The sequence below is a fragment of the Barbatula barbatula genome (assembly GCF_947034865.1).
Source record: "Barbatula barbatula genome assembly, chromosome: 14".
Classification (NCBI taxonomy): Eukaryota; Metazoa; Chordata; class Actinopteri; order Cypriniformes; family Nemacheilidae; genus Barbatula; species Barbatula barbatula.
This window is the reverse complement of record NC_136777.1, coordinates 4165655-4190509: the sequence shown is the minus strand read 5'-3', so window position 1 is coordinate 4190509 and position 24855 is coordinate 4165655. Positions and strand designations below refer to the sequence as shown.

Here is a 24855-nt window from a genome sequence, read left to right as displayed (position 1 = left end):
AAAGACATATTTTCAGCCAAGCATTCACTTAATGCAAAATATGCTAAATAAACAACCAGGAGACTGCTGACATTAGATATTATTTACTAGAATAATTTAACTTGTTATATAAATTACCATGTACTGTATTTTACCTTTTTTGTGTTTTTCGGTTTCTATTTTCCCCTGTAAAGCTGCTTTGGAACAATGCACATCGTGTAAAGCGCTATATCAATAAAATTGAATTGGTAATTTAAAGAAGATATATCTTTCATCAGTGTGATGCTAAATTATATTTTAGTTCTGTTAGAGAACATTGTAGAGAGCACCATGTGTAATAAAAATATTCAGTTCATGACACATTTTAAAGCCTGGAGTGTATTCACAGTGTGGCTCTGCCTTTACTCTCAATGGACATAATCTGTGATATTCTTTCACATACCACAGAAAATCTCACAGTTTGTACAAAAAAAAAACATGTTTAAAAGTGAAATATTAGGAAATCAGGAGTTAGCCATTCTAAATAGGCAAGCGGATCATGAATGCTCTGTTGTTTCAACCCATGGATGGGTAAAATATGGACAGACGTAACCGTTGGTTGAAATTAACTTATAAAATGTCTACATTTGACCCAACTGTTGTGTTTGTCTATGTTTTACCCAACCATAGATTGAAATAACCATGCTTTTTTACACTGTAGAAATAGTAGTGGCTATAATACAGATTGTGTTTGCTGTATACTTAATTTGTGCTTGATTTTATTGACTTTTCTGTAATAACCAATAGCGCGTCACTGATGATGTTAAGAGCTTTAACTGTTTTGCTCCTCAAAAATTCCTTAGTATATAAACACAGAAAAATCATAAAGGGTGAGTCTCACACCAGTAAAAATAAATAGGTCATATATTCCAAAATCACCTTTGACAATAGTATAAAAACTGGACACATTAAAATAGTAAAAGTGGGAGGAGGGCTACATTGACAAAAATAATGTCACATTGCTGAAATATTAATGGCTCAAAGAACATCACGCAAAATATATCGTTTTTTTGTGAAATGTGACCTAGACATGTTTTCGTAGGTTTTATTGTAATTTTTTTATGTTACAGCTGTAGTGATGTTGGAATACCCTGCAGATGAGTGTGTTTAAGCATTAGACACGTCATGATTCAACTGCGCTGTGTGTGTGTTAAAGGCCTGAGGTGATAAAAACCCTCAGTCAAGGACAGTATATGCTGATTTATTATTGGTAAATATAGTATTTCCAGAATTTGCCTGTAGTTTTATGATGTAGTGAGGTATAAAGACTATTTCAGACACATTCATTTGCTTGGCTTGACATAAGCTTTTCACCAACAGGTGACAACATAGTCAGAAAAATATTTTAGTGTCATTTCAAAGGTGCTATAAGCATGTTTTATTTTTTTGGAATAGCATGCATGAACTGTTCTTACCTGAGAGATATAATAAACGCAATACCGTTGGAGTCCTGTGACATCACGCATTACAAAATGCCTTTTTCTTGTGTGTTTAGAGCATTATTCCAGTAGGATTGAACATCCCACCAGTAAAATCCATCACATACCAGTAGACACCATTGCAGTTTTCATTAAAACCAATACAAATTCATTTAAGCCATTAAAACCAACTTCTGTAATGATTTCAATTGTTTCTTTTAGCAGAACAGTATAGGATTATATGGAGACAATGGTGTCTAGTGGTATGTGATGGATTCTGATGGTGGGACGTTACCGGAATAATGCTATTGGAATAATGGCCAAAATAACAAAACAAATTTTATAATGGTCATCAACTTCCATCATTCCTCCCTCAGAATGTTATCCAACATCAACTTGAGATGTGGTTGAAGTGGCATATTTTGTTGTTATGCATGAATATCCACCGCTGGACATTGTTAACAGACAAATTGGCCTCAGAAAATGTCATTTATATTCGAAAAAGTCCACAGGGCCGAAAGCATTCTTTCGTTCTTTCCTGGTCTCCAGTGTACGAATGCGTTAAATGGAGATGAGTAAAAGCTCAAAGTGTGAAGAGCAATTGTGCGGCAGGCTCTTAGCAGAGCTATTCAGACTCCGTCCATTCTATGCGGCTTTTATTACCCATCACCGCTGACCGTCTATCATCAGCTGGTCGTAAAAGACGCTCTTTTCCCTCAGCGTGAACGTTTCCTGTAAATCTTCATGCAGGGATTACTCCGGGGTTTGCAGAGTGAGCCGGTGCTTGACAAAGAGGACCAGAGGGAGACACTCTTTGCTTCACTGCCCCTTTGAGCTCAGGACGGAAGGAGAATGTGTGTGCAGTGCTCCCATTTGCTCTTGTGAGATCCGTGTGTCATCTCCACCCTTTCATGTTGTCAGTGGACTGTGACTAGACTGAGATGGCTGCGTGAGGACTGTGTAGCATCTGCATAAGTTTGTCCTGACAGCACCGAGTGCGTTCCGACAGGCCCCTGGTGCAAGAGTTCAGAGTTGAGTTATTGCTGCTTTTGTTAGGACGTGAATAAACACATAGTGTGTTTAACACGCTCGAGATTTTCCGCTTTGGTTTCCTGACGTGGGCAACAGGTCAGAATATCTACATCATAATCACTTAGTGGGATAAACAGACAGTCTTAGTTTGGCAGGAGAGGCTATTTTTAAGTGCACGTTACTCCGAATGTAAATACACCTTTGTTTGAAGGAAGAAGTTGAAGGTGAATTTGAAAACTGATTCATTGTTGACATTTAGATTAGACTTCTGTTGAAGATCAGAATCGCAGAGCGCAAATACAGTTCACTGTCCTGCTAATATGAATGGAACACTGCAGGTTTATGCATTGCTTTGGGATAATTGTTCGAATACACACAGTTTCGAAAGTGCATTCACAAATATATAAACAATTGTAAGCACTTACATTGAAATCCAAGCTAGACGTATAAACCTTTAAAGCCTCCATAGACTTCTCTATAGACTTCCAATAAAAGTGCATTACTGGAAGCACTACATTTTTTTACTTTTCTTGAGGGATGAATCAGACTAAACTTGGATCTGTCCTTAATATTGCAATCCGTAACTTTTTGGGGGTTTAAAGTGAACTAAAATTCGTTAATGAGCGAGTACATAATAATAAGTTATCTTACCTTCATTCACATGGCGAAGCTTATATATATTGTATATATTATCACATATGGATACAAAAAGTAACCCGTTATTTTATGTTTTAAACAAAGATGCTCATATAGAGGCAAAAGTTATGGACCGCAGCTTTATAAATTTGCTTAAGCATCTTACATTTTCCATTGGCATTACTGTACATTGCGTAAATCTTGACTTTCCTTTTGCTTTATAATAAAGTGCCACAGCACAGGCAATAACAGAATAACTTACATGGCATCCCACATATACAACAACGTTGAGGATTATGAAGGTGTTCAAGTTATTAGCAAGACATACTAGATACTTGACAGGTGTTCGTGACAAATGCTAAAGCTCATCCGGGATCAGTACTGTACTATAGATCAGATCCCTGGCAATTACAAACAGGAGATTTGGCGTAAGAACAAGTTCTGTGGTATCTTTTGTCTGAACTCTTTAGACTTTTGTAATCTGTTACTTTTTTGGTTAACGATAAAGGAAATTAGTCATAAAAGATTTATAAAACGTATAAAACAAAGTGTTCAAAACCGTATTTTTACCTTTATTCATTTAAATGAATTTATCAATGCTAAACTTTGATTTGTTATTATTACTTTTTTGTATTTATGTTTTATTTCTTATCTTATATTTCATTTGTGTTTCATTTTATGTCTGTTTCATTTTTGGGGGCGTTTATCTTTTATTTCTTATTATTTTAATTAGATTTATTTTTATGTCTTTTTTTAGTTTCATTTTTTTATCACAATACTGCGTCTGTTAATTCTGATTTTATGACTTCAGCATGTTTGAAATGGCTTTGTGAGTTTATATGCATGCATCATTTGGCGTTTAGTAAAATCTCTTACTTAATCTTTTATCCCACTGTGTCTCTCATCGATGTTATTGATGATTGTTTTACTGTGTAATGGAGAATACAAAACTAAAGCTGGTTTCAGACTGGGTGTATATAGTAAAAACTGCAGGGGCGAGCTGCTTAGTGTCTCATCCGCCGTTATAAAACATGCACAGTTTGCATTGCCTTGAGAGCGTATGGCATCTCAAGATGAAAGCCGGCGAGGGATGCAGAAATTCATCTTCAGTGAGAAAGTGCCATCTATTGGCCATTAAATTCCAGTTTCGCTACATGCGTGCAATGATGCAGTGATGCGAGAACATCACGTTTCATGTTCCGTTTCAATTTATAGCACATGCCTTTGCATACATTGCACACAGAACGTTTGCATACCTATGGAAGACATTTAGATTTAATATGGCAAGTTGTTTGACAGTTTCATCTAGATGTTTATGCCTTATAAGCACATGTCTGTGATTGCTCTTCTGCAGGGAGAGAAGGGTGACCCGGGCATAGCTGGAGTAGATGGGCGAAAGGGCGACCTAGGAGATCCTGTATGTAACATCTAAAGCTCACAGATATTAGAAGGAAATCACAAACGAATCACATTTTATAGTTTTGGTTTTTGTGAACTCACCCTACAGGGTTTACCCGGACTGGAAGGAGCCTTTGGAATAAAGGGTCAAAAGGTATGTAATATTTCTCTATTCACGAGTCATCATTGTGACTGTAGGTTATTTGTTACTAGGCTCCTAAGCCATTGGACATCCGGTAGTCAGTGACTGAACTGCGGGCATCCTAGGGCACACTGTCTGATGTTGAAACAACACCTGTGGTTCATTGAGTCATTGTTGTTTGTGTTTGTGTATCTATAGGGTGAAGAAGGCCCCCGTGGACTGCCGGGCCCAGTGAGTATCCCACAGCATCAGTCAGAAGTTCTGAAACTTTCAAATCTATCACAGTATATATACTGTACATCGTCCAGAAACATTCCTTGTGTCGTTATGAAAGGGATAATTCACCCCCACAAAAAATGTAAAAAGAAAATGACATGCAAAGGTTGCAAGTATAGTTCAGCCAGAAATAAACATTCTGCAACGACCATCATATCACTCACAATGTGGTTTTCTTTCTTCCGTGGAGTTCAAGAGATGATGTTAGATGTTAGATGTTTGCTTCTGTTGTGAGTGATGTAACGTCACAGATACTGGTCATCTTTTTGTGTACTTTTTGTGAGTTGCCGACCTGTTTGGGTCCACACATGACACACATACTTAAAGTGCCATGAATTGTAAATGTCTTATGTACTTTCATGAACTCTTCCTGTATACTGTATCGGTCCAGCTCTATTGGACGAGTCTATCGACTTCTGATCGGCCGATAATAAGGCATAGGTTGATCGCTCGGACACAGATAGCTTTTCGCAAGGTTTGGAATGGTGTCGTTGGTTTCAATTAAATCAAAAGGGGCAGACGAAAGGTGCGATTTGACAGCGGGCACAAAATCAATCGCCGCTAAATGGAAAAAGTGCAGGTAACGTGGTCGCCATAAAACCAATTTACAAGGATTCATGAAGCCAGAAAGAACAAAGAATCCGAACGCTACTTTGCTCCTGTTCTGAAATGGCTAATTATTATGACGGGTGACTAAAATATGAACTCGCTTTGATTGGTCTCTCCTGGTTTCCTCTTCAGCTTGTAATGTGCTTGTAGTCGGCTCTGAATGGAGCGCTAGTTCTCCTTTAATTGGAGATGCTTAGTTAATGTTGTTTTTATGGCCAGGAAAGGAATCTTTGAACAATTGTAACCTAAATCCCATTTCAAGATTTTAATTATCCTCAGATATATACCTCAGCGAGTCGATGTACAATAGAACTCAGTTTAGATGACCAAAACGGGAAAAGAAAGCACTTTGTTTATTTACGTTTGCATTTAAGCATTTAGCAGTTGCTTTCATCCAAAGCGACTTACAAAAAGGAGGAAAGCAATGAAGCTAGTTATCTCTAGGAGTGTTATACAAGGTTTTATCAGTTGCTTGAGATTCTGTTGTAATGCCCAATATTTTAATGACAGACTTACATTTTCTTGTGTGGTTTGTATGTTTACTTCTATTTGTGTATCACGCCATTAGTTTATCAGCATGTAAGAATTATTGTTTAAATGACTTATAAACATAACATTTTACTGGTCATTAAATGATCCTCCGTCCTCAAACCAACTTTTTAAGGATTTATGTCACAATCTATTTTTCCTCTTTATTTATCTTGAATGTATTTTTACAGAGCGTGAAACGCAGTAAATGAACAGGTACATCCCACACAAGCCGTCCTTCACCGTTGACTGAGAACATTAGAATGATTGACAGGCTATTTAATGTGCCGAGCGCTTGTAGTTAATGGATAAATCATTTCGCGTGGCTTTTGTTGCAGTAGAATGTTCCTGCCATCTGAACGTCACCAGCCCTGGATTATTGCAAATCTTTTGCGTAGAGGGAGTTGAGAAGTAAGATAGAAAACTAGTTTAGTGGAAGTTATCACTGTTCTGACATCAGTTCTTGGACCGTAACTGATTTGGGTTATATTTGTAGTGTGTAGCCTGAGCATGCCTGCAAAGTTATTTTTCATATTTCAGTCCATATGCGTTCACGCAAACGTTTGTTGCAACGCAATAAAAGTTTCCCAGTTCCTCGTTTGGATGAGACAAACCTGTTCGACACATTTAACTGCACTGTAACGTGAATTGTAATTGTATTGCCTCTTAAAGTGGTTTGTACATTGTAACATGAATAAAACGTGTTTTGTGTTTCTTCATTTAGGTTATGACAGCACATGGCCTGAGACTTCCTTCTGGATCTGTAAGTTTGCCTCTGTAGCTTTACTTTGAATGTTCTTTGTTAGATGTATTGTGAAATTCACTTTGTTGCTAATTTTTATTTGAACGAAATGAATTATTAATGCCTGGTTAAATGTGTAGATTTTTAGAAAGTGTTTTCATCTGAATTCAGTCTTTAACATGCTGTGTTGCACACCATCAACAAACTCCTGCTGTGTGCTTCCTTCACATTCAACCATATGCCTTTATCAAAAACCCTAAATGCATTAATGTGCTTTTCTCTCTCGCTCTCTCCAATCCATGAGGGGGAAGCAGGTGATGAAGGTCAGAAAGGAGAGAAAGGAGATCAGGTAAATTACCACACATAACTTTAGTTTAAAATGATCCAACAAACCACTTTGAAACAAATAAAGACATCTGTTTAAAAAAGTTAACAGTCATGTTAACATTATGTGCTGCATGTAGTTTCTTTGATTTGGAAACATATAAGGTAATGGAAGTCAAAACACAGGTCAAATATCAGACAGACTATAAATTCCTATATACAGTGTTAATGAAATAAAACTATTAAAAGCCCCCCGGCTAGGCAAATGGTGGCGAGGAACCCAAAACTCCATTGGAAGACAAAAAAAACCTCAGAGGGAAACCAGGCCTAACCAGGGGATTCCGGTTCTCCTCTGGCGAAAGCTGCAGCCTCTGCACAAGCTCGACAGTGCTTCCAAGCAAGGGAGAATAAAATAGAAATTAGATTTGAGATTATCATTAATAATCTAATAGCGGAATAGCTTGTCCAGCTCTATCAACACAGCTTTTCTCAGGCTATTATTAATATTATTAGATTTAAAAAACGTTTCTCAACTTGTGTACCACTGTTCTGGAGTGTCAGACACTAGAAAATGCAAGGTCCTTGTGATGTCTTAAAAGCATGATCACACAAAGTATGTTGCGTTTTGCTGCTGTTGGACTTCTAGAAAATGTGTTTTCATGCTATTTCCTCTCTTCTTTCTTTCTCTCACAGGGTTTAAAGGGTCCTGAAGGCCAACGAGGACTAAAGGTAAATAAAATCTGAGAGAAACTTTGAGCATGATGAGGAAGGGGTTTCGTTTTCATACGCTGTAAAGATTTTACACAGTGTTTTGCTTCCTCTCAGTATTAATTAGTCCTTTTGTCTGATAGATTTCATTCTGTTTAGTGAATAGAGCAAAAGTAATTGTATTTAGTAATGTTAGTTTTTCTCTAGCTAAATATTTCATCAGGTACTAGTTTTGTTCCTTAAATGCTTTGTTTCTACAATGCAAAGTTCCTGTTTTACACTGTGACCCTGTTTTCCTTTCAGGCATTGTATTTTAGGGAGTGGCATCGAAAATCTTTGTCACATTTCTTTTTACAGACTTTTCTCAGTATTTCACGATGTTCACACTGACATCGTGCTTTAAGCGTTAAAAATACAAAGGACCACAGAAAATATATTGTTCTTGGCATAAGCACAATGTCATGGTGTGGTGCATTGATTTTTGCTATTGCTAAGTTCATTATTAGCCATTTTTATATTGACTTTCAAAAAAGTAAAAAGTAAAAGATTGGCACAAAACATACAGTAATTTAAAGGACTAATGTAATGTGTTCAGGGTAATTTCTTTATGCACATAACAGAAGTAAGTAACAATAAATCAATAATGATGAGGATTAGAGAGAAGAAAACCATACTAAACAGTACTTGGACACAATTTGCACACAATGTTGCTGTCCTAATATATTGCTTTATTTTCTTTGACCTGTTATCACACTCATAAAGGGAGATACCGGTTTGCCTGGGCCAGCAGGGACACAAGGACCCGAGGTATGAACTTTCTGGCTCTGCCCCGATGATTGACAGCTCAAAAGTTAAACTCTTCCTCTTGTGATTTGACCAAGATGGAGAGAACACTTTAAAGTCATTCTGCTCCAGTAATAATCGTTTTATTGTGGACATTGTCAACCCGGCCAGGAGAGCAACTCTGCCATGATCTCTGTGATTTACCGACTACTACCAAAAACTTTCTTGCGGGCAGCTTATTGCAACCAGTTCCTGCTGGGTTAAATTGGCCGTGGCATGTTACCAGGGTCACAAAAAGAAGCTGATTTTTGGCCCTCTTTTCAGTTAAGGGCACAGAGAGGGACCTCTCAGAATAGCAACCTGGCAAAATGCTTCAATTTTCACAGTCGGTACAAAATCAAAGTAACTGCAGCAAAACCTTTCAAAAACAGTTTTTTTGTTCTTTTCCGTTGTTGGAGTCAGCCCCTCTGGTTTTAGATTAACGTTGCATTTTATTTACCTTGCTGCACGTTTTATACAAGGTTCATACTGCCAATGTGTTTGTGGTCTTACAGGGAAAAGAGGGTCCACCTGGTGCCATTGGACTCCGGGGTCTTCCAGGAGACTTGGTTAGTAGGAAACATGGAAAATCTAAATTTTATTTGTATTTTTAGGTAATTAACTCTTTAAAATCATATATAATAATATTTAATGTGTTGCTTGTGCTGTGTCTGAATGGCATCTTAAATTATATGGCTTATTGTGTAGAGGTGTGCTACAGTATAACTGACAAAAAACAATCATATTTTGGAACCAGAATAGCATATTGATAACCACCCAGAACCTCTTAGAAACTGCATAGCAGTGCCCTAGCAACCACTTGTAACATCCCAGCACCCTGATAGTGAGTTTGGCATAGCCGATTGTCTCTAACGTGTGCTTGAGGAAGTTTTCAAATTAAATAATTTTCCTCAATCATGCACTTCACATTCACACTCATCACACATTCAGCAGATCGAGAGAGAGAGCGAGCAAAAGAGAGAGAGAGAGCGAGAGCGAGAGAGAGAGCGAGAGAGTAAGAGAGAGAGAGCGAGTAGAGAGAGAGAGAGAGAGCGAGAGAGAGCGAGAGAGAGCGAGAGAGAGAGAGCGAGAGAGCGAGAGAGAGAGCGAGAGAGAGAGCGAGAGAGAGAGAGAGAGAGCGAGAGAGAGAGCGAGTAGAGAGAGAGAGAGAGCGAGAGAGAGAGCGAGAGAGCGAGAGAGAGAGCGAGAGAGAGAGAGAGAGAGAGAGCGAGAGAGAGAGAGAGAGAGAGCGAGAGAGAGCGAGAGAGAGCGAGAGAGAGAGAGAGAGAGCGAGAGAGAGTAAGAGAGAGAGAGCGAGTAGAGAGAGAGAGAGAGAGCGAGAGAGAGCGAGAGAGAGCGAGAGAGAGAGAGCGAGAGAGCGAGAGAGAGAGCGAGAGAGAGAGCGAGAGAGAGAGAGAGAGAGCGAGAGAGCGAGAGAGAGAGCGAGAGAGAGTAAGAGAGAGAGAGCGAGTAGAGAGAGAGAGAGAGAGCGAGAGAGAGCGAGAGAGAGCGAGAGAGAGAGAGCGAGAGAGCGAGAGAGAGAGCGAGAGAGAGAGCGAGAGAGAGAGAGAGAGAGCGAGAGAGAGAGCGAGTAGAGAGAGAGAGAGAGCGAGAGAGAGAGCGAGAGAGCGAGAGAGCGAGAGAGAGAGAGAGAGAGAGAGAGAGAGCGAGAGAGAGAGAGAGAGAGAGAGAGAGAGAGAGAGCGAGAGAGAGAGAGCGAGAGAGAGAGAGCGAGAGAGAGAGAGCGAGAGAGAGAGAGCGAGAGAGAGAGCGAGAGAGAGAGAGAGAGAGCGAGAGAGAGAGCGAGTAGAGAGAGAGAGAGAGCGAGAGAGAGAGGGAGAGAGAGAGTTAACAAGAAGGCAAAGCTGTAAATAGTTGCGCACACAATCAGTAATCAATCGGTAATCAGAAAATGATTTTGCGGAGACTGAGTTCTGGATGTGTGGGAGAAACATCATCAGCTGTTTTAAGCACCTGCTTCTGCTAACAAGCATCTGCCTTTATTTCACAAGGAATGTGAACACTAGGGTGCGGGGGGGTTGGGGGGTAATATGTAGAATGGTTGGACCTTTCAAAGGCTGCTGATGCTTATGGGGACATGTATCATCTTTCCAGGGCTCTCCCGGTCAACGTGGACTGCCTGGGAGAGATGGGATGACAGGAGAGAAGGTAAACTAGCCCCTTCATACCTGATATCCTTCATGGATACAAATGTGTAATTGAAATGTGTGTAAAATGCTATGTTCACCACGATGAATGTAAAACTTAATAAAAAATTCTGTGTTGTATAACTTATATATATATATAAATATATGAAATATCTTGACATTAACCTTGAATTATATCAGTTAATATTTCTAATGGTCCAGTGTATGAATTCAGCAGCATCCAGTGGAGATGTTTTGAATTGGCTCACTCAACCCCTCCTATGAAAGCACTATGAACTTATGGACGGAATACACTACAAGACTTTTAAAATCTGAACACATCATACACTTGCAGACTTTTTTAAAGTTTCAGATAGAAACACACTAACCGATCAAATCTGCAGACTGGCACATATATTTCTGTGTCTGGGCAAAATCTGCGCAAAAGACTCGTAGTGTATTTAACCTTAAGATGTCATCATGTTTTCGTTCCATTGCAGAAGGAGATAACGCATTTACGAAACGCACTCTGTAGAGCACTTTATCTGTTTAGGGCAATCCATTTTCCTGTCGAGTTTATCCCCAGCTGGATAAATCACACCTGAACAAGCTAATCTAAGTCTTCAGAAATATGCGCATCCACCTTAAAAGCGGGTTGTCCGATATCTGTTAGCCGTTGTTGATCTTCAAATCACCAAAACAAACACGCCCCTACCCCTTCTTTCTCTTTCTTCAAAGATCGGCTCGATTTATGTCCATCCTGTGCACCTTTCTGCTGATTGGCTACAAGGTCGACTTTTTCTAAGACAGCGTAATTCGGAAATCGGACACCCCACCTTTAATTCAGGACTGCGCAGGTCGCTTGCCGCATCGTATAAAACGATCTTTCTGTCAAAAGATCCTCCAAAAAATTACACACTGGACCTTTAAGAATCATCAAGGTCATGAGGTTACAATAAACATTCATTTGTATTTATTAAGATCAAAGGGTGCTTGTTCCTTCAAATTCATATTTTATGTCCACGTCTTGATGACGTGAGCGTGTGCAACACAGACAGATGTTTACAGCACATCTGTAAATGGTTTACAGCACAAATGTACTACTACTACTAGTAAGACCTAGTTTTTACACTCCCATCTCACCTCTGTATAGACGATGATTCCAGTTTGCCGGCATTTGCTCCAGATGTCTGTGATATTTACAGCCGGCTCTTCTTTTGTATTTATTTGTATGTGTGCATATTCATGGTGTCAAATGAAAAGCCTTTCGGTGACAGGGTCTCTAAATGCCAGCTGTCGGTGTGTGTTAATGTTTGTGCAGGGGGAGTCAGGCGGGGCACCTGGACCGATGGGTCCCCCAGGCCTCAAGGGTGAGCCTGGCGAGCCCTGCAATGTTGGACTCTGCAACACGGTACGCTCTCAACACCATGTCTTTCATTCTCTTTCATTTCACTAACATTATCTCCACTTACTGTATTGAGTTCTCTCACAGAAACACAAACCGAATACAGATCAACACTTATCTTACATCCCACTGCTTTTAATTACAGCTCAGACCTTTAGTGACGTGACGCACCTGTAAAACTGCGACAGCTAATGCGAGACATTCCCACACACACGCTCTTTCTCCAACAGCAGCTGGCCTTTTCTGATAAACGCCCCATCATTTAAGCTCTGATAGTGGGAACCGGAAATATCACTCATGCTAGTACATCGCTTCTATAAAACTATCTATTAAAGCAACGGCGGCGTCTCGGCCTGGACGGGCACCTGTTAGCTTTCTGTCCAACGCAGTTAAATATCACTTGTCACATCTATTTAATATCTCAGTTGTCTCGCATAGACATCTATGAGATTAAATGGAGAGCTCATGGAGGCACAAGTCTTCCCAGATTTCTCAGGTCTGAGATAGAGACTCTACTAATCCCACATGTACTACCCGTGTACTACATGTACTTATTTTTTATTATATCTTTTAAATATATTTTTGGGAATAATAGTAAAAAAAAGCATAAAAAATGGATGAACACGGATATATCTTATAGCATATTCATGTGGTCCTGAACCTTTGACCGGTAGTATATGTTTCCCCTAATGCTTTAGATGAAAGTACTATAATGTCACAGTTTGCTCAAAAAATTAAGAATTTATTCCCCTGTACTATTATACAACTTATAAAATAAGTCGTACAGTATTTGCTTATGTCTTTTCCAGTAGGAAAAGTTTGGAGAAACATTTCTGAAGTTGATATGTAAAGGCAAAAAAACTGAGCACAGAGGCAGTTTCCTGAAATATGAAAGAGCAATCTCAGAGTGAAAACCTTTTCCTCTGGGATGTTCTAGAGACAGATTTTAGGTTTGGCCGTTTTTCAATCTTTCAATAAAACTTTGTGGATGACAGCCATGCCGGTCAGCAGTGGTAACACTATTCAAGCCGCTTCATGGTTGTTAGATGTTATCTGGACTCTGACCCAAAAAATGTGTTTGTTTGCTAAGGAGGAAAAATGAAGCGCATATTAACGATGGTGGTGGTGGCGTGAAGCATATAGACAGATGGGTGGTGGGCAGACAGAGCCCTTGTTGAACAGTTTGAACGACGGTTTGTTGGACTGAAATCAACATGGCAGCATCGATGACTTTTGATTTTAAGCAAATAATGATCACCCGGTTTACTTTCAGATTATTTTATTGTGCACATTTCATCAGAGTAAATTAGCCGCAGAAAAATTAAGAGACCTCATTTTTTGTAGATATGTGTCACTGGTAAAATAATCATTTTGTTTCATTTTGTGAACTACTAGCAAAATTGCTCCCAAATTGCATATTGCATTTATTTGCAGCGACTGAAAACAGGAGAAACAGGTGAAAATAACAGAAAAGACACTGCATTTTTTCATATTCACTTTTAAGCAACACATCATTTTGTACATGTATTTAGGAGACGTTTCTGGAAACAATGTGTCTTGTCATGCTGCCAGTTTTTATCATTGCTGTTGGATGACTTCATGTCACTGAAGTTTGTTGAAATTCAACAGTCACGGGACTTTAATGGCCACAATGCATCTATAAATGCACTTTGGCATTGTGAGTCTGATGTGCAATGCTTTTGCCTGGTTTTAACCAGACATCGTCGTGATCATTTTCTCGCTTTACAACATTTTAGCATCTTCACAGGATGCAGAAATCACCCACCCATTGTTTCAGCTGCTGTTTCACTGTAGCATGTGTACATTAGCAGACGTTTCTTGCATTGCAGTGTAATTCTTGCTGACCACAAAAATCTATTTTCCATCAGTGGCTTGCAGCAAATAATGCTTACTGTAACTCTTTCACCCTGTCAGGATCTGCAGGATGACTTACAAATCACTCTCAGACAAACAATTTAAAATTTGCTGTGAATAGTGTTAAAATGCAGAAATCCAATCAGCTCAGAAAGTTTTCTCTCTAATATTAACCATACACGTTTCCCTATCCATCATTTATCTCTTTCTTTCTGCACTTCATGTAAAGTCAATCTTGTATGTATGTTTTAAGAATATGGTGTTCAATTGAGATTTGTGTTCCATCTCTTGTTCTGCACTAGGAGGATGCCGTCTCTGGTCCACGGGGGGTGCGGGGCCCTAAGGTGGGTCGCTGTGAACTGTTTTAAAATATGTTAAATGCATCTTCCGATGTGTCTACATATCAGTCATATCGCCTCATTATATATTTTTTGAGCATGTTTTACATTTATGCATGTTGTGATGCTTATGTAATATGAAAGTTGTGGCATGCTGTCAGATATTGTATAAAATGATTTTAAATTATCCTGTGGTTTGCAGAAATAAAGTTTAAAAATGCATGTGCATATGAAATTACAACATGTTATGTTTTGGCAAATCAAATTTTTACATTTATTCCAAGTGCAATAGTTTGTGTCAGAAATGTTTTTATAGGAGCTGGTCATTAAACTGACAACATGCGTAAGCCGGATACATGCAGCCATTACTAAATTGCTTCTGCAGAACACTTTACACAACTGCTCTTGTAAGCATTTTTTTGTAAGTGATGAGAACTTCATTTTAATTAAATTATACCGGTTAAAGATTGCATTTGATGTTGCCATGGCAACAAATTATTTTTAGGCCAAATAACTTTGACATCTAATCTTATGGCATAAAATAACAATACTAGGCTTTGTGAAATTTAGATTTATGGAGCTTTGCTCGACCCAGAATGATTTTTTTTTGACTGAACTAGTTTGTTTGGTTCTTTCTGGCAGGGCGAGCGAGGTGTACCTGGTGTACCTGGAGACCCCGGAGAGAAAGGAGAACCTGGATTTGGAATTACTGGACCCCCTGTAAGTCGTTTTTGAGGAAGAGAATGTTTGTATCCCTCTCACTGACTTAAATAAATACATTAAAATGTATAGAATCAAATGTGGATATTGATTATGCCCATAAACGGCCTGAAACTTTTCTAAAAGAATATGATGGCTTTATTTAAGAACAGAGTGGAATTTAAAGTATTGACATTCTTGGAAAGAACAAATTGCATTTCGGTCGACTAGGAAAATGGCACACAAGTCATATGGACTTTTCCTGGTACTTTTCTAGACACCTTTTGTCAAATTTGAAGCTTATTAGCATTGTTATTCTGTACAGAAGAAAGGAGGTCTTATGAATTTGAAACTTAAATAAAGGGTGTGGGTTTGACACTTTAGATTTTAGCATTGAATAATTTGATTATTGTGACTATGAATCTAAGACTCTTTGTGTTTCTATAGGGTCTTATGGGTTCAAAGGGGGACCCAGGAATTAAGGTAAAAGACAAATAAACATCCTTAATTATCAATGGTTATTAAAAACGTAACCTACATTGACCAAAGGGTACACGGAGATTGTTGCAAAAACATTGAAACTTGACTGTGTTCAGCGAAGTGAACAGAGATGAATTGTTTTCACAGGGATCTCTTGGACCCCAAGGGCCTGCTGGAGTGCCAGGAATCATAGTAAAAATGTTTAATTTTATATTCATTTCTCTCTCTCTCTCTCTCTCTTCAGCTTCCTTGTTTTCTTGTGTAGCTGTAACTCAATCTCACTCACCTCTGAATATTTCTGAATGTACATGTGTATTTGTCAACTTGGCTTATGACTCTGATTGATTGTTTTTGTATTTTTCCATCTCTATGTGTAATAGTTTTTTGAATGGCCACTTTCATCTCGTTTCTTTCTTTGTTACAAGGGACCACCAGGCCTGCAAGGCAGACCAGGACCCCCTGGACCCCCAGGAGAACGGGTACATAGATATTTTACTGACACGTTTTCATCTTTGTCACTTTGTAGAAAAGTTATTAGCTTTGACATTGAACAACCCTCTGTTGTGCTATTTATTTTCTTAAACCATATATTTTGCCGAAAAACCACCCCTGGTAGATGGTTCAGATTATAATATGGTCAAACAAATCTGAAACTACTTAATAGTACAATCAAACTTGTTGTGATAGCTACAAGACTATGTTGTATTTTATTTGGTAACAGGTCATCATGATATCTAATGTTGAATCTAATGCTACTCGAAATTATTTTTCTCTTCAGACAGCGCTGCCCATTGTTGGAGACATGGGCACATTACTTAAGGTACAGTTTCACCTAGCTGTATGTTATCTTGTCCTTTGATTTATTGTAATGGATTTGTGTTCTATAAAATGCATTCTTGTCATGATTCTGCCTACTCTTGTCTTGATTTTCTGGTCTAGGGGCAGAATCATGACAGACCCATGTGTTTTATGTGGAGAGAAACATATTATTGTCAATCAGGACATAATATGCGTTCTCTCCAGTCTCGTCATTTGGCCCTGCCCCTCTCGTTCCTAGTATAGCTTTCCTCCTGTGTCTCATTACACACACCTGCCCATCGTTATCTCCTTTGTTAATCTCCCTATTTAATGCCCTCTTGTCTTTTGTCTTGTGCTTGTTCGTTGTACATGTTTTCCTGGCTTGTACCTGTTTCCATGTCGTGTTCCTGAAGAGTACCTTGCTCCTTGTTTTGATGCATGGTTGGTTAGTTGGTTAGTTGGTTAGTTGGTTAGTTGGTTAGTTGGTTAGTTGGTTAGTTGGTTAGTTGGTTAGTTGGTTAGTTGGTTGGTTGGTTGGTTGGTTGGTTGGTTAGTTGGTTAGTTGGTTAGTTGGTTAGTTGGTTAGTTGGTTTGTTGGTTTGTTGGTTTGTTGGTTTGTTGGTTTGTTGGTTTGTTGGTTAGTTAGTTGTCCTCAGTTCAGTTTTTCCCCCATCGTGGGTGTATTATTTGTAATTTGTCTTTTATTAAAGTCTTTGTTAAAACTCATCGTCGCTGCCTGCAATTGGGTTCTTCCCCTAACCATTCCGTGACACATTCTATTGAACTCTGATATTAGAAACAAATGAAAGTGGATTGAACAAAAATATAGTAGATGCAGAATTAGGAGTCGATGAAGGAGATATATGAGTTGCTATTTAGATCAAAGATGTCAATATTAGCAAAATGGGTAAGTGCCATCGAAACGAATGGGGAGGAACACAACACTCAATATGGCCGCCCCTACACAATTTAAAAAAAAGGTGCTTCAAAAGGTTCTTCGATGAACCTGCTTCACTAAAAGTTCTTTGGGGAGAAAATTGTTTCTAGTAAGAAAGAGATTGTTCTTTAAAGAACCTTTGACTGAATGGTTCTTTGTGGAACCAAAATGGTTCTTCTATGGCATCACCATGCGAAGCTTATGAGACTAAAAGGTAGTTATAAAAATAAAAACTTGTCCAAAAACTCTTTTTAGTCTTTGTCAAAAAAAATATAAGATAAATATAAAAGATTTTTGTGCGAGCCTCTGCTGTACAAGCGTTCATGTTTGCGGCAGCCACATAATAGGAGTTCTGTTCCTCCAAACAGGGATGAAAGGTTAAAAAGTATAAAAGTATAAACTTAATTTCTGCAATCTGGCAACCACCCGCCAATGCTCTCACCGTGGAAGCGCCGCGTTGATCTCACTACACTGTTTGTTTGCGATTGTGGTTGCTAAATAAAGACATCCCACCTCACATAAACTGTCCGTTCGCGACTTTCCGATGCTTCTCCTTCACTGTAATTTGCGTTGTTTCCGCAATGTTTTTGCGAGCATCAGGAAGACGCTAGTAATTTGCGGGAGAACTTAAGGGAGGGGTTGGATGTCAATGAATACGTCAATTCACTTATCAGACCTCTGTGGAAGATGAAGCTATGAAGTTAAATAAACTATGCACATGATTTGACATACTATTGATTTGTGCTTATTTGTATAAGAGATACTTATAATGAAATACAAAAACTCATTTATCAAACAATCACTGTAATAATAATTCATAGCAAAATACCAATTTGTATCATTTTAACCATTATCCAACATGACGAAAATGTGACTAAGTTTGTATTGATTAAAACGAGATGAAAATGCATTGACATTTAGTCGAGTAAACTGGACTAAACTAAAACAGGACAAGGATGACTAAATAAGATAAAAACTAAAAGTCTATTTGTCTTGGGACTAAGACTAAAATTTTAAATAGCTGCCAAAATTAACACCACGGCATTGACAATTAACTTAATATAAAAACCGTGACCGTACGTTACAGAAGTATGTTCATATTCTTAAATCTCACTGACAGGTTTTGGGCTTCCACTTTTTGCACATACTTACAAGTCAGCTGCGGAAACACGTTAGTAGATTGAATGCACTTTTACTCCCTGCCACTCACTCACTGCACAGAGCAGATGCAGAGAAATACCAACCTAAAAAGGTTTTCCGTTTATCTTGCAGTTCTAGAGGCCTGAATGTATTTGGTTTGCTCTTTTTCTCTAATGTGTAGAGGTATTCTCTAAGTGTGAGGTGTGCACTCTGTAAAAGGTCCGGGTTCTGCATCGCTCTTGCAGTTGAATTCCGCCTTATTTGTTCCAAAGACGTCACGTTATTGTGTTTACTAACTTTAAAAAAAAATGATTTTAGAATCTCGATTTGAATCGCTAGCCGATTGAATCCATATTCATTGTGAATCTATTTTTTCTCCTACCGCCAGTTATCGATATTAAATAATATTGTAAATAATTCAGCACCAAAAATAAAACTCATTAGTCGAAAAAGAGAAACACAAAACAAACGTGACAAATTTAAGATGAATTTCACTAATAGCATCATTTTTCTTATTTCAGTAGATCTTACGATGATATCGTTTATATAATTTCTTAAACCTGTGATTATTGTGGAGTTAAAATCTGATACTGTGGCTGCCCTAGCTTATATTAAATAATATTCAGCCAGTATTCCTTTAAATATAATTTTTGCTTTTTAAAGTATCATTCCATTAGCGTAGCGAAATTTTACCATCATTTATCTGTGTGATTTCATGATGGTTAGGATGCTACCTTAGAAGGCAGATGCCTTTGTAGACAACAGCAAGGAAGGCAGCTCACTATGTTTTGGAGGAGAGCTTCTGAAATCTGACAAGCTCTGACATCTGAAAGCTTTAATGTTATAAATAAAAAATGCTATACTAAGCACTCTGTTCACTTCAGTCATAGTGTGCGGTGGATCCTAAGATGGAACTCGCCCTATGTTTTCTTGGTATTGGTGCTGCTTAGAGACTGCATTTTTTTCCTAGAATGATTTTTAGAAACATTTTGTTATCATGCAAAGTTACAAACCTGAAAAGATAATAAAAACTAAACAACAGCCAGAGGGAATATACGGTCAAATTTTACCTTGAATTTCTCTTAAAGAACTTAAAAAAAATCTTGTTGTTGTCTTTTCAATTTCTTTCTTTAAAACTCTTGTGTTCTCTTCATCTCTGACCTAAAAGCACTTGACTGTCCAGTTTCCTGCTTTGCCTTCTTTAAATTTGTGCTTATACGTTCTGTCTGTACTTTATTTCTCATCCACCCACGACACAAGTCCTTTTATTTCTATTTGGGCATCATGCATTAATCTCGCCATGACTAAAGAAACCTCTGACAAGATAAATGCCCATCTTTTCACATAATGACTATTTGGTCGCTATGAGATTCATAAATGCGAACAATCCGAATCAGAAAGAGCTTTATTGCCAGGAAGGAATTTGTCCTCGCTTCCAGTGCACATACAGGTTAAAAAAGTAACAAGGCACAGGTAACAAAACGTATGGGAGAAACGATACACATTTGACAAAAAGGATATAATTAGACAAAAGGACAATAGGCAGTATGTTGTATGTACAGATGTGCTATATACAAATGATACTGTGTTATATACAAGTTATGCAGGGGAATGTGGATAGCTGAATATTTTATTAATAACATATGTATTATAAATATGAGTATATATAGTTGTTTATTACACATGTTTTTATTGCAAAGTAGAACATTTAACTGTTCATCTGGTAGATGCCTGAGGGAAGAAACTTTTCCTATGTCTGGGTGTTTTGGTGCCCACTGATTTGAAGCGCCAACGAGACGGCAGCAGTTCTAGGAGAAAGTTTGAGCGGTCCAGAGTGATTTTCTGAGTTATTTTACTCACTCTGAATGAGTACAGTTCTTGGAGAGTGGGGAGGGTTGTGGCAGTGATTCTCTCAGCAGTCTGGACTATCCGTTGTAGTCTTTGGAGGTCAGTTTTTGCAGCTTAGCCGAACCAAACAGTTATGGAAGTGTAGAGGACGGATACGGCTGAGTAGAACTGTAAGAGCAGCTCCTGTGTCTGTGTCAGGTTTAAGTTCCTCAGCTTGGCGACGGAAGTACAGCCAATGCTAGGCCTTTTTGACAATAGAGTCAATGTGAATGTCCCACTTCAGGTCCTTTGAGATGGTGGTGCCAGGGAACCTGAATGACTCTACTGCGGCCACGGTGCTGTTCATGAATTTGAGTGAGGGGAGTGCCAGGGTTTCTACTAAAGTCCCCAATAATCTCCACTGTTTAGCTCCAGGTTGTTATGACTACACCAGACAGCAAGCTGCTCAACCTCACTTCTGTAAGCAGACTCGTCACCGTCCTGGATGAGGCCAATAACTGTAGTGTCGTCTGCGGACTTCAGGAGCTTAACATAAGGGTCAGTAGAGGTGCAGTCGTTGGTGTACAGTGAGAAGAGCAGTGGGGAGAGCACACATCCCTGGGGGGCACCAATGCTGATGGTACGGCTGTTGGATGTGAATTTACCAATTCTAACTAGCTGTTGTCTGTCAGAAAGCTGGTGATCCATTGACAGACAGAGCTAGGAACAGAGAGCTGGGTTAGTTTGCTCTGGAGCAGTGTCGGGACGATGGTGTTGAAAGCTGAACTGAAGTCACAAACAGGATCCTTGCATAATTCCCTGGTCTGTCCAGGTGTTATAGGGTACATTTACATTACATTTAGTCATTTAGCAGACGCTTTTATCCAAAGCGACTTACAAAGAGTTTAGGGAGCAATAAGCGAGGTTATGATGCAGTCCCATGTTGACTGCATCATCCACAAACCTGTTTGCTTGGTAAGAAAACTACAGGGGGTCCAGTAAAGGTCCCAGCAGCTAATGTACTGGAGTTATTTCTTATCTTTGGTACGGATGTTTCATCACAAGCAAAGAAAAAGAAAAGCATCGTCTGTGCTCTGGACTACTTTCTGCAGACTTTATATTTTCGGAGTTGGATTAAGAGTCAAGGTGGGTCGCGTCACCCCCTGGCACAAAGATTTTCGGTGTACATTTTTGGACAAAACCCTTGAACTGAAGGGCGACTTGAGGATGTTCTTTGCCACCAGACAAAGAGAAACAAGGGCATGGGTGAAAAAACTCTAATTATCCTAAGTGTCCACTTTGGAGTAAAAAGTATTTGTCATCGGATGAAAGAAATACTTATCTGCTCGACCTGATTCAACCACAAAAGCTTTTTAAACATAATAGCTTTTTAAAATGGGGCACAAAAGCACCATGGAAGTGATTCGCACTGTATTATCACACATACACGTATGATGTTATGTGACAGTTCTGTGAGGAACAGACTGACATTAGGCTGAAAGAATACTTTAAATGTAATGCACAAGTCCTTTTATGTGCTTGGAAATCGGCTCCCCAAATCAGCATCCACTTTCCTTGCGTTGACACGTTCTGTTTATCTTTTATGTTTCATAAAAGTAATACAGTTAAAATTATACGGGAGTGAATAAATTATTTCTCTATTTATCAGGCGGTAAAGTGTCTTCAGAGTCATTTAACTAATTTATTTGAATAAAACTCCAATACGGAGAAATGTTTGTCCAAAAATGTCAAAGCACTTAGCGAAGTGGGAATTTATTTTCTCCCTTTCGAATGTCTCGACGCAGACAAACGGCAAACAATTTGAACCCCCACCGGCGTATTGGTCACATGCAGTTTGCTAATTGTCATCCTCGCACAAAGCAAATGTAAACTGGGATTCTAAATCGACCAGCATCTTTTGAGCACGCCGGACTAATGCACTAGTAAATTGCTACCTTCAAAAAGCCGCAAGAGCCGTGTGCGAAAAGTGCATCCGATGTGAAATGTCACAGCAATCCTTATGACCCATTACTGTGAACCTTTGATTATGCTTTATAGGACTACAGTTACGCTCTTAAAGAGCAGATGGGAGAAAGGTTGTTTGCTTAGCCTGGAGTTTTGAAAGCACCTTTGCTTCTGCCGTACGCGTTTCTCTCCTTATCGTCGGGTAAAGCTATCGAGGTGAATGCATTAGACTGGCGAGGCTAAAAAATGGTTATGCATGCCTTTATCTAGTTTGCTGGTTGCAAGCTCTGAGTTTGACCTTTTAGTTTTTCCACGCGGTGTGTAAAGCTGGGTTGCCATGCTTTATGTGTTTACAAAGCTGAAATGAAAAAATATCTAGATGAAAAGACATGAATCTTATACTGATGCAATAATTGTGCGTTTACAGAAGCAAATTGATACGTTGTGCTTATTTACACACATTTAATTTTTCTGGACACTAGTGTTCCTCAGCACTTTCTTTCGTCTGTAAAACACAGAATATATTTTGAAGAAAGTTGGTAACGGAACAGTGGCTATTCATTTCTTCTTTATGGACACGAAACCAATGTAAGTGAATGGGGGCCAGTTAACAACATTCTTCAAAATGTCTTCTTTTGTGTTCTGTGGAACAAAGAAAGTCATACGGGTTTGAAATGACAAGGGGGTGAATAAACGAGGACAGGATTGCTCGAAGTAAAGAATATTCCACAACATAGTACTATATTGTACATTTATTTTCCGTTTATTTAGCATTTTATGGAAAAAAAGATAGTGCTGGATTCTTGCACCTTACTGTGTGTGTTCATCTGTGTGATTTGACAGAACGCCTGCAGTGTGTGTCAGACCAGAATACCAGGATTACCAGGGCAGAAAGGAGAGAAAGGATCCCCCGGAGCTTCAGGTATCCCGGGAATGGATGGAGAAAAGGTAGAAATTGCTGCTTACATATTTAATCTCCTTCTTAATTTCATATTCTGTCTTTCCACCTGCGATTCTTTGGCAGTGACTGCATCATCTTCTCTGACTGATGCAATTTAGGGTTTCATTACAAATAGCTTCCATTCATATAATGACATGAGGCACGTGCTGCTCTGACAGTTTTCTTGTGATTTTCTTTTGTCAAACGTGACCCTGCCTGTTAAAACTAAGGTCATGTTTTTCATGTTTTTTCATAAAATCATCCTTCATAAAGTAAATGACATTCTGAGAAAAAATTATAGAAAATTGAAATCATTGTGAAATTTCTGGCTATCATGCTAGATCATTTTTTTATCTCTCTTTTTCTTATTTTGTTGAATACTTTATATAATTCAATGTCATTTAGGGATGGTTCGCACAAAAATCATCATTTATTCACCCTGTTGTCATTTCAAACCTATATGACTTACTTTCTGCAGAACACAAAAGAAAGTATTTTGAAGAATGTTGGAACAACGGTGGAACTTATTTACTTCCATTTTATGCACAAAAGCAAAGCAAGAGAATGGGTACCGGTTACGAACATTCTTCAAAATATCTTGTTTTGTGTTCTGCAGAAGAAAGAAACTCATACAGGTTTGCAAAGACATGAGGGTGAGTAAATGATGTTTATTTAAAAAATATATATATTTGTGGGTGAGCGAAACTGAATCAAAATCCTGAATCAAAACGTCCCTAATAATTTTCTTTAGACTAAACTGAAAATAGATGAGTTTGTCTTGTGAGACTGAACTGTGGATTCGTGGGCACAGTATTCTTGCGGATTTGGCTCCTCATCTTCTGTATTGATTTTAACAGGGGGATCAGGGTCTGCGAGGACCGGCTGGTAATCCGGGGAAAGAGGGTCCGAAGGTAAACAACCCAGAGTTTGAGCTTAAGGAAGAAAATTGTGACCGGCAGGAACATAAGCCCCAGAAATATCCACAAACTTCTGTGGCCACAACGTTCAATAACATGCATCTCCTCCAGTACAGATGCACATCACAAAGCAATTATATTACAAACAATATGACAATTATGAAATAAACTAAAAATATTTCACATAATGTGACACCGGTTGTCGTTGAAGCAGAGATGTTCAGTGGCAAAGTAAAACTGTGAAGACGAAGCATTAATAATGTACATTCTTTGGAGAGAAGCAGAAATATGGAGTTCTGGATGCACTGACTGTAACAAAAACCTGATTTCACAAGATTGTTTATTTGTCATGATTTAGGGAGTGAAAGGTGAGAGAGGCTTTCCTGGACCAATGGGAGACAAGGGCGATGAGGTAAGTTTCGTAAAAACGTGTGTTAGCAACAGCAGACGTGTGTGGACAGATTTGCATCAACACGACTTCAGCTAGTACACCATTTCTGTGTGTTCTGAGTTTTTTTATTTCCTACTTGTCCGAAATAATTTGTTGCCATTTCTAGTGTAGATGGTGCAGTTTAACTAAAAATCTTTTTGCCTTTCCATTTTTTTTGTGTATGTCTGAGTTGTACTTTTGGTCATCTGATGTTCTCTTTTCCAGGGGTCCCATGGTGTGCCAGGATTGCCTGGAGCCACTGGTCGTATAGGTGCACCGGTGAGGGTCTCCTATCACTTGAAAA

At 38.7% G+C, this 24855-nt stretch overlaps 1 protein-coding gene across 1 annotated transcript in view; it reads left to right on the top strand.

The window, feature by feature from the left end:
* Positions 1–24855, top strand: part of LOC306903884 (uncharacterized protein) — a gene marked incomplete at both ends in the record, with an annotated part of 114539 nt that overhangs the window by 69503 nt on the left and 20181 nt on the right. Inside the window, 17 exons of the mRNA XM_079473424.1 lie at positions 4459–4521; positions 4612–4656; positions 4843–4875; positions 6782–6820; positions 7817–7852; positions 9169–9222; positions 12122–12211; positions 14383–14424; positions 15061–15138; positions 15565–15600; positions 15745–15789; positions 16023–16076; positions 16376–16417; positions 23108–23212; positions 24062–24115; positions 24480–24533; positions 24777–24830. Of these exons, the coding sequence (XP_079329550.1) occupies positions 4459–4521; positions 4612–4656; positions 4843–4875; positions 6782–6820; positions 7817–7852; positions 9169–9222; positions 12122–12211; positions 14383–14424; positions 15061–15138; positions 15565–15600; positions 15745–15789; positions 16023–16076; positions 16376–16417; positions 23108–23212; positions 24062–24115; positions 24480–24533; positions 24777–24830 (924 nt within the window). The remainder of the gene's footprint in view (positions 1–4458; positions 4522–4611; positions 4657–4842; positions 4876–6781; positions 6821–7816; positions 7853–9168; positions 9223–12121; positions 12212–14382; positions 14425–15060; positions 15139–15564; positions 15601–15744; positions 15790–16022; positions 16077–16375; positions 16418–23107; positions 23213–24061; positions 24116–24479; positions 24534–24776; positions 24831–24855) is intronic.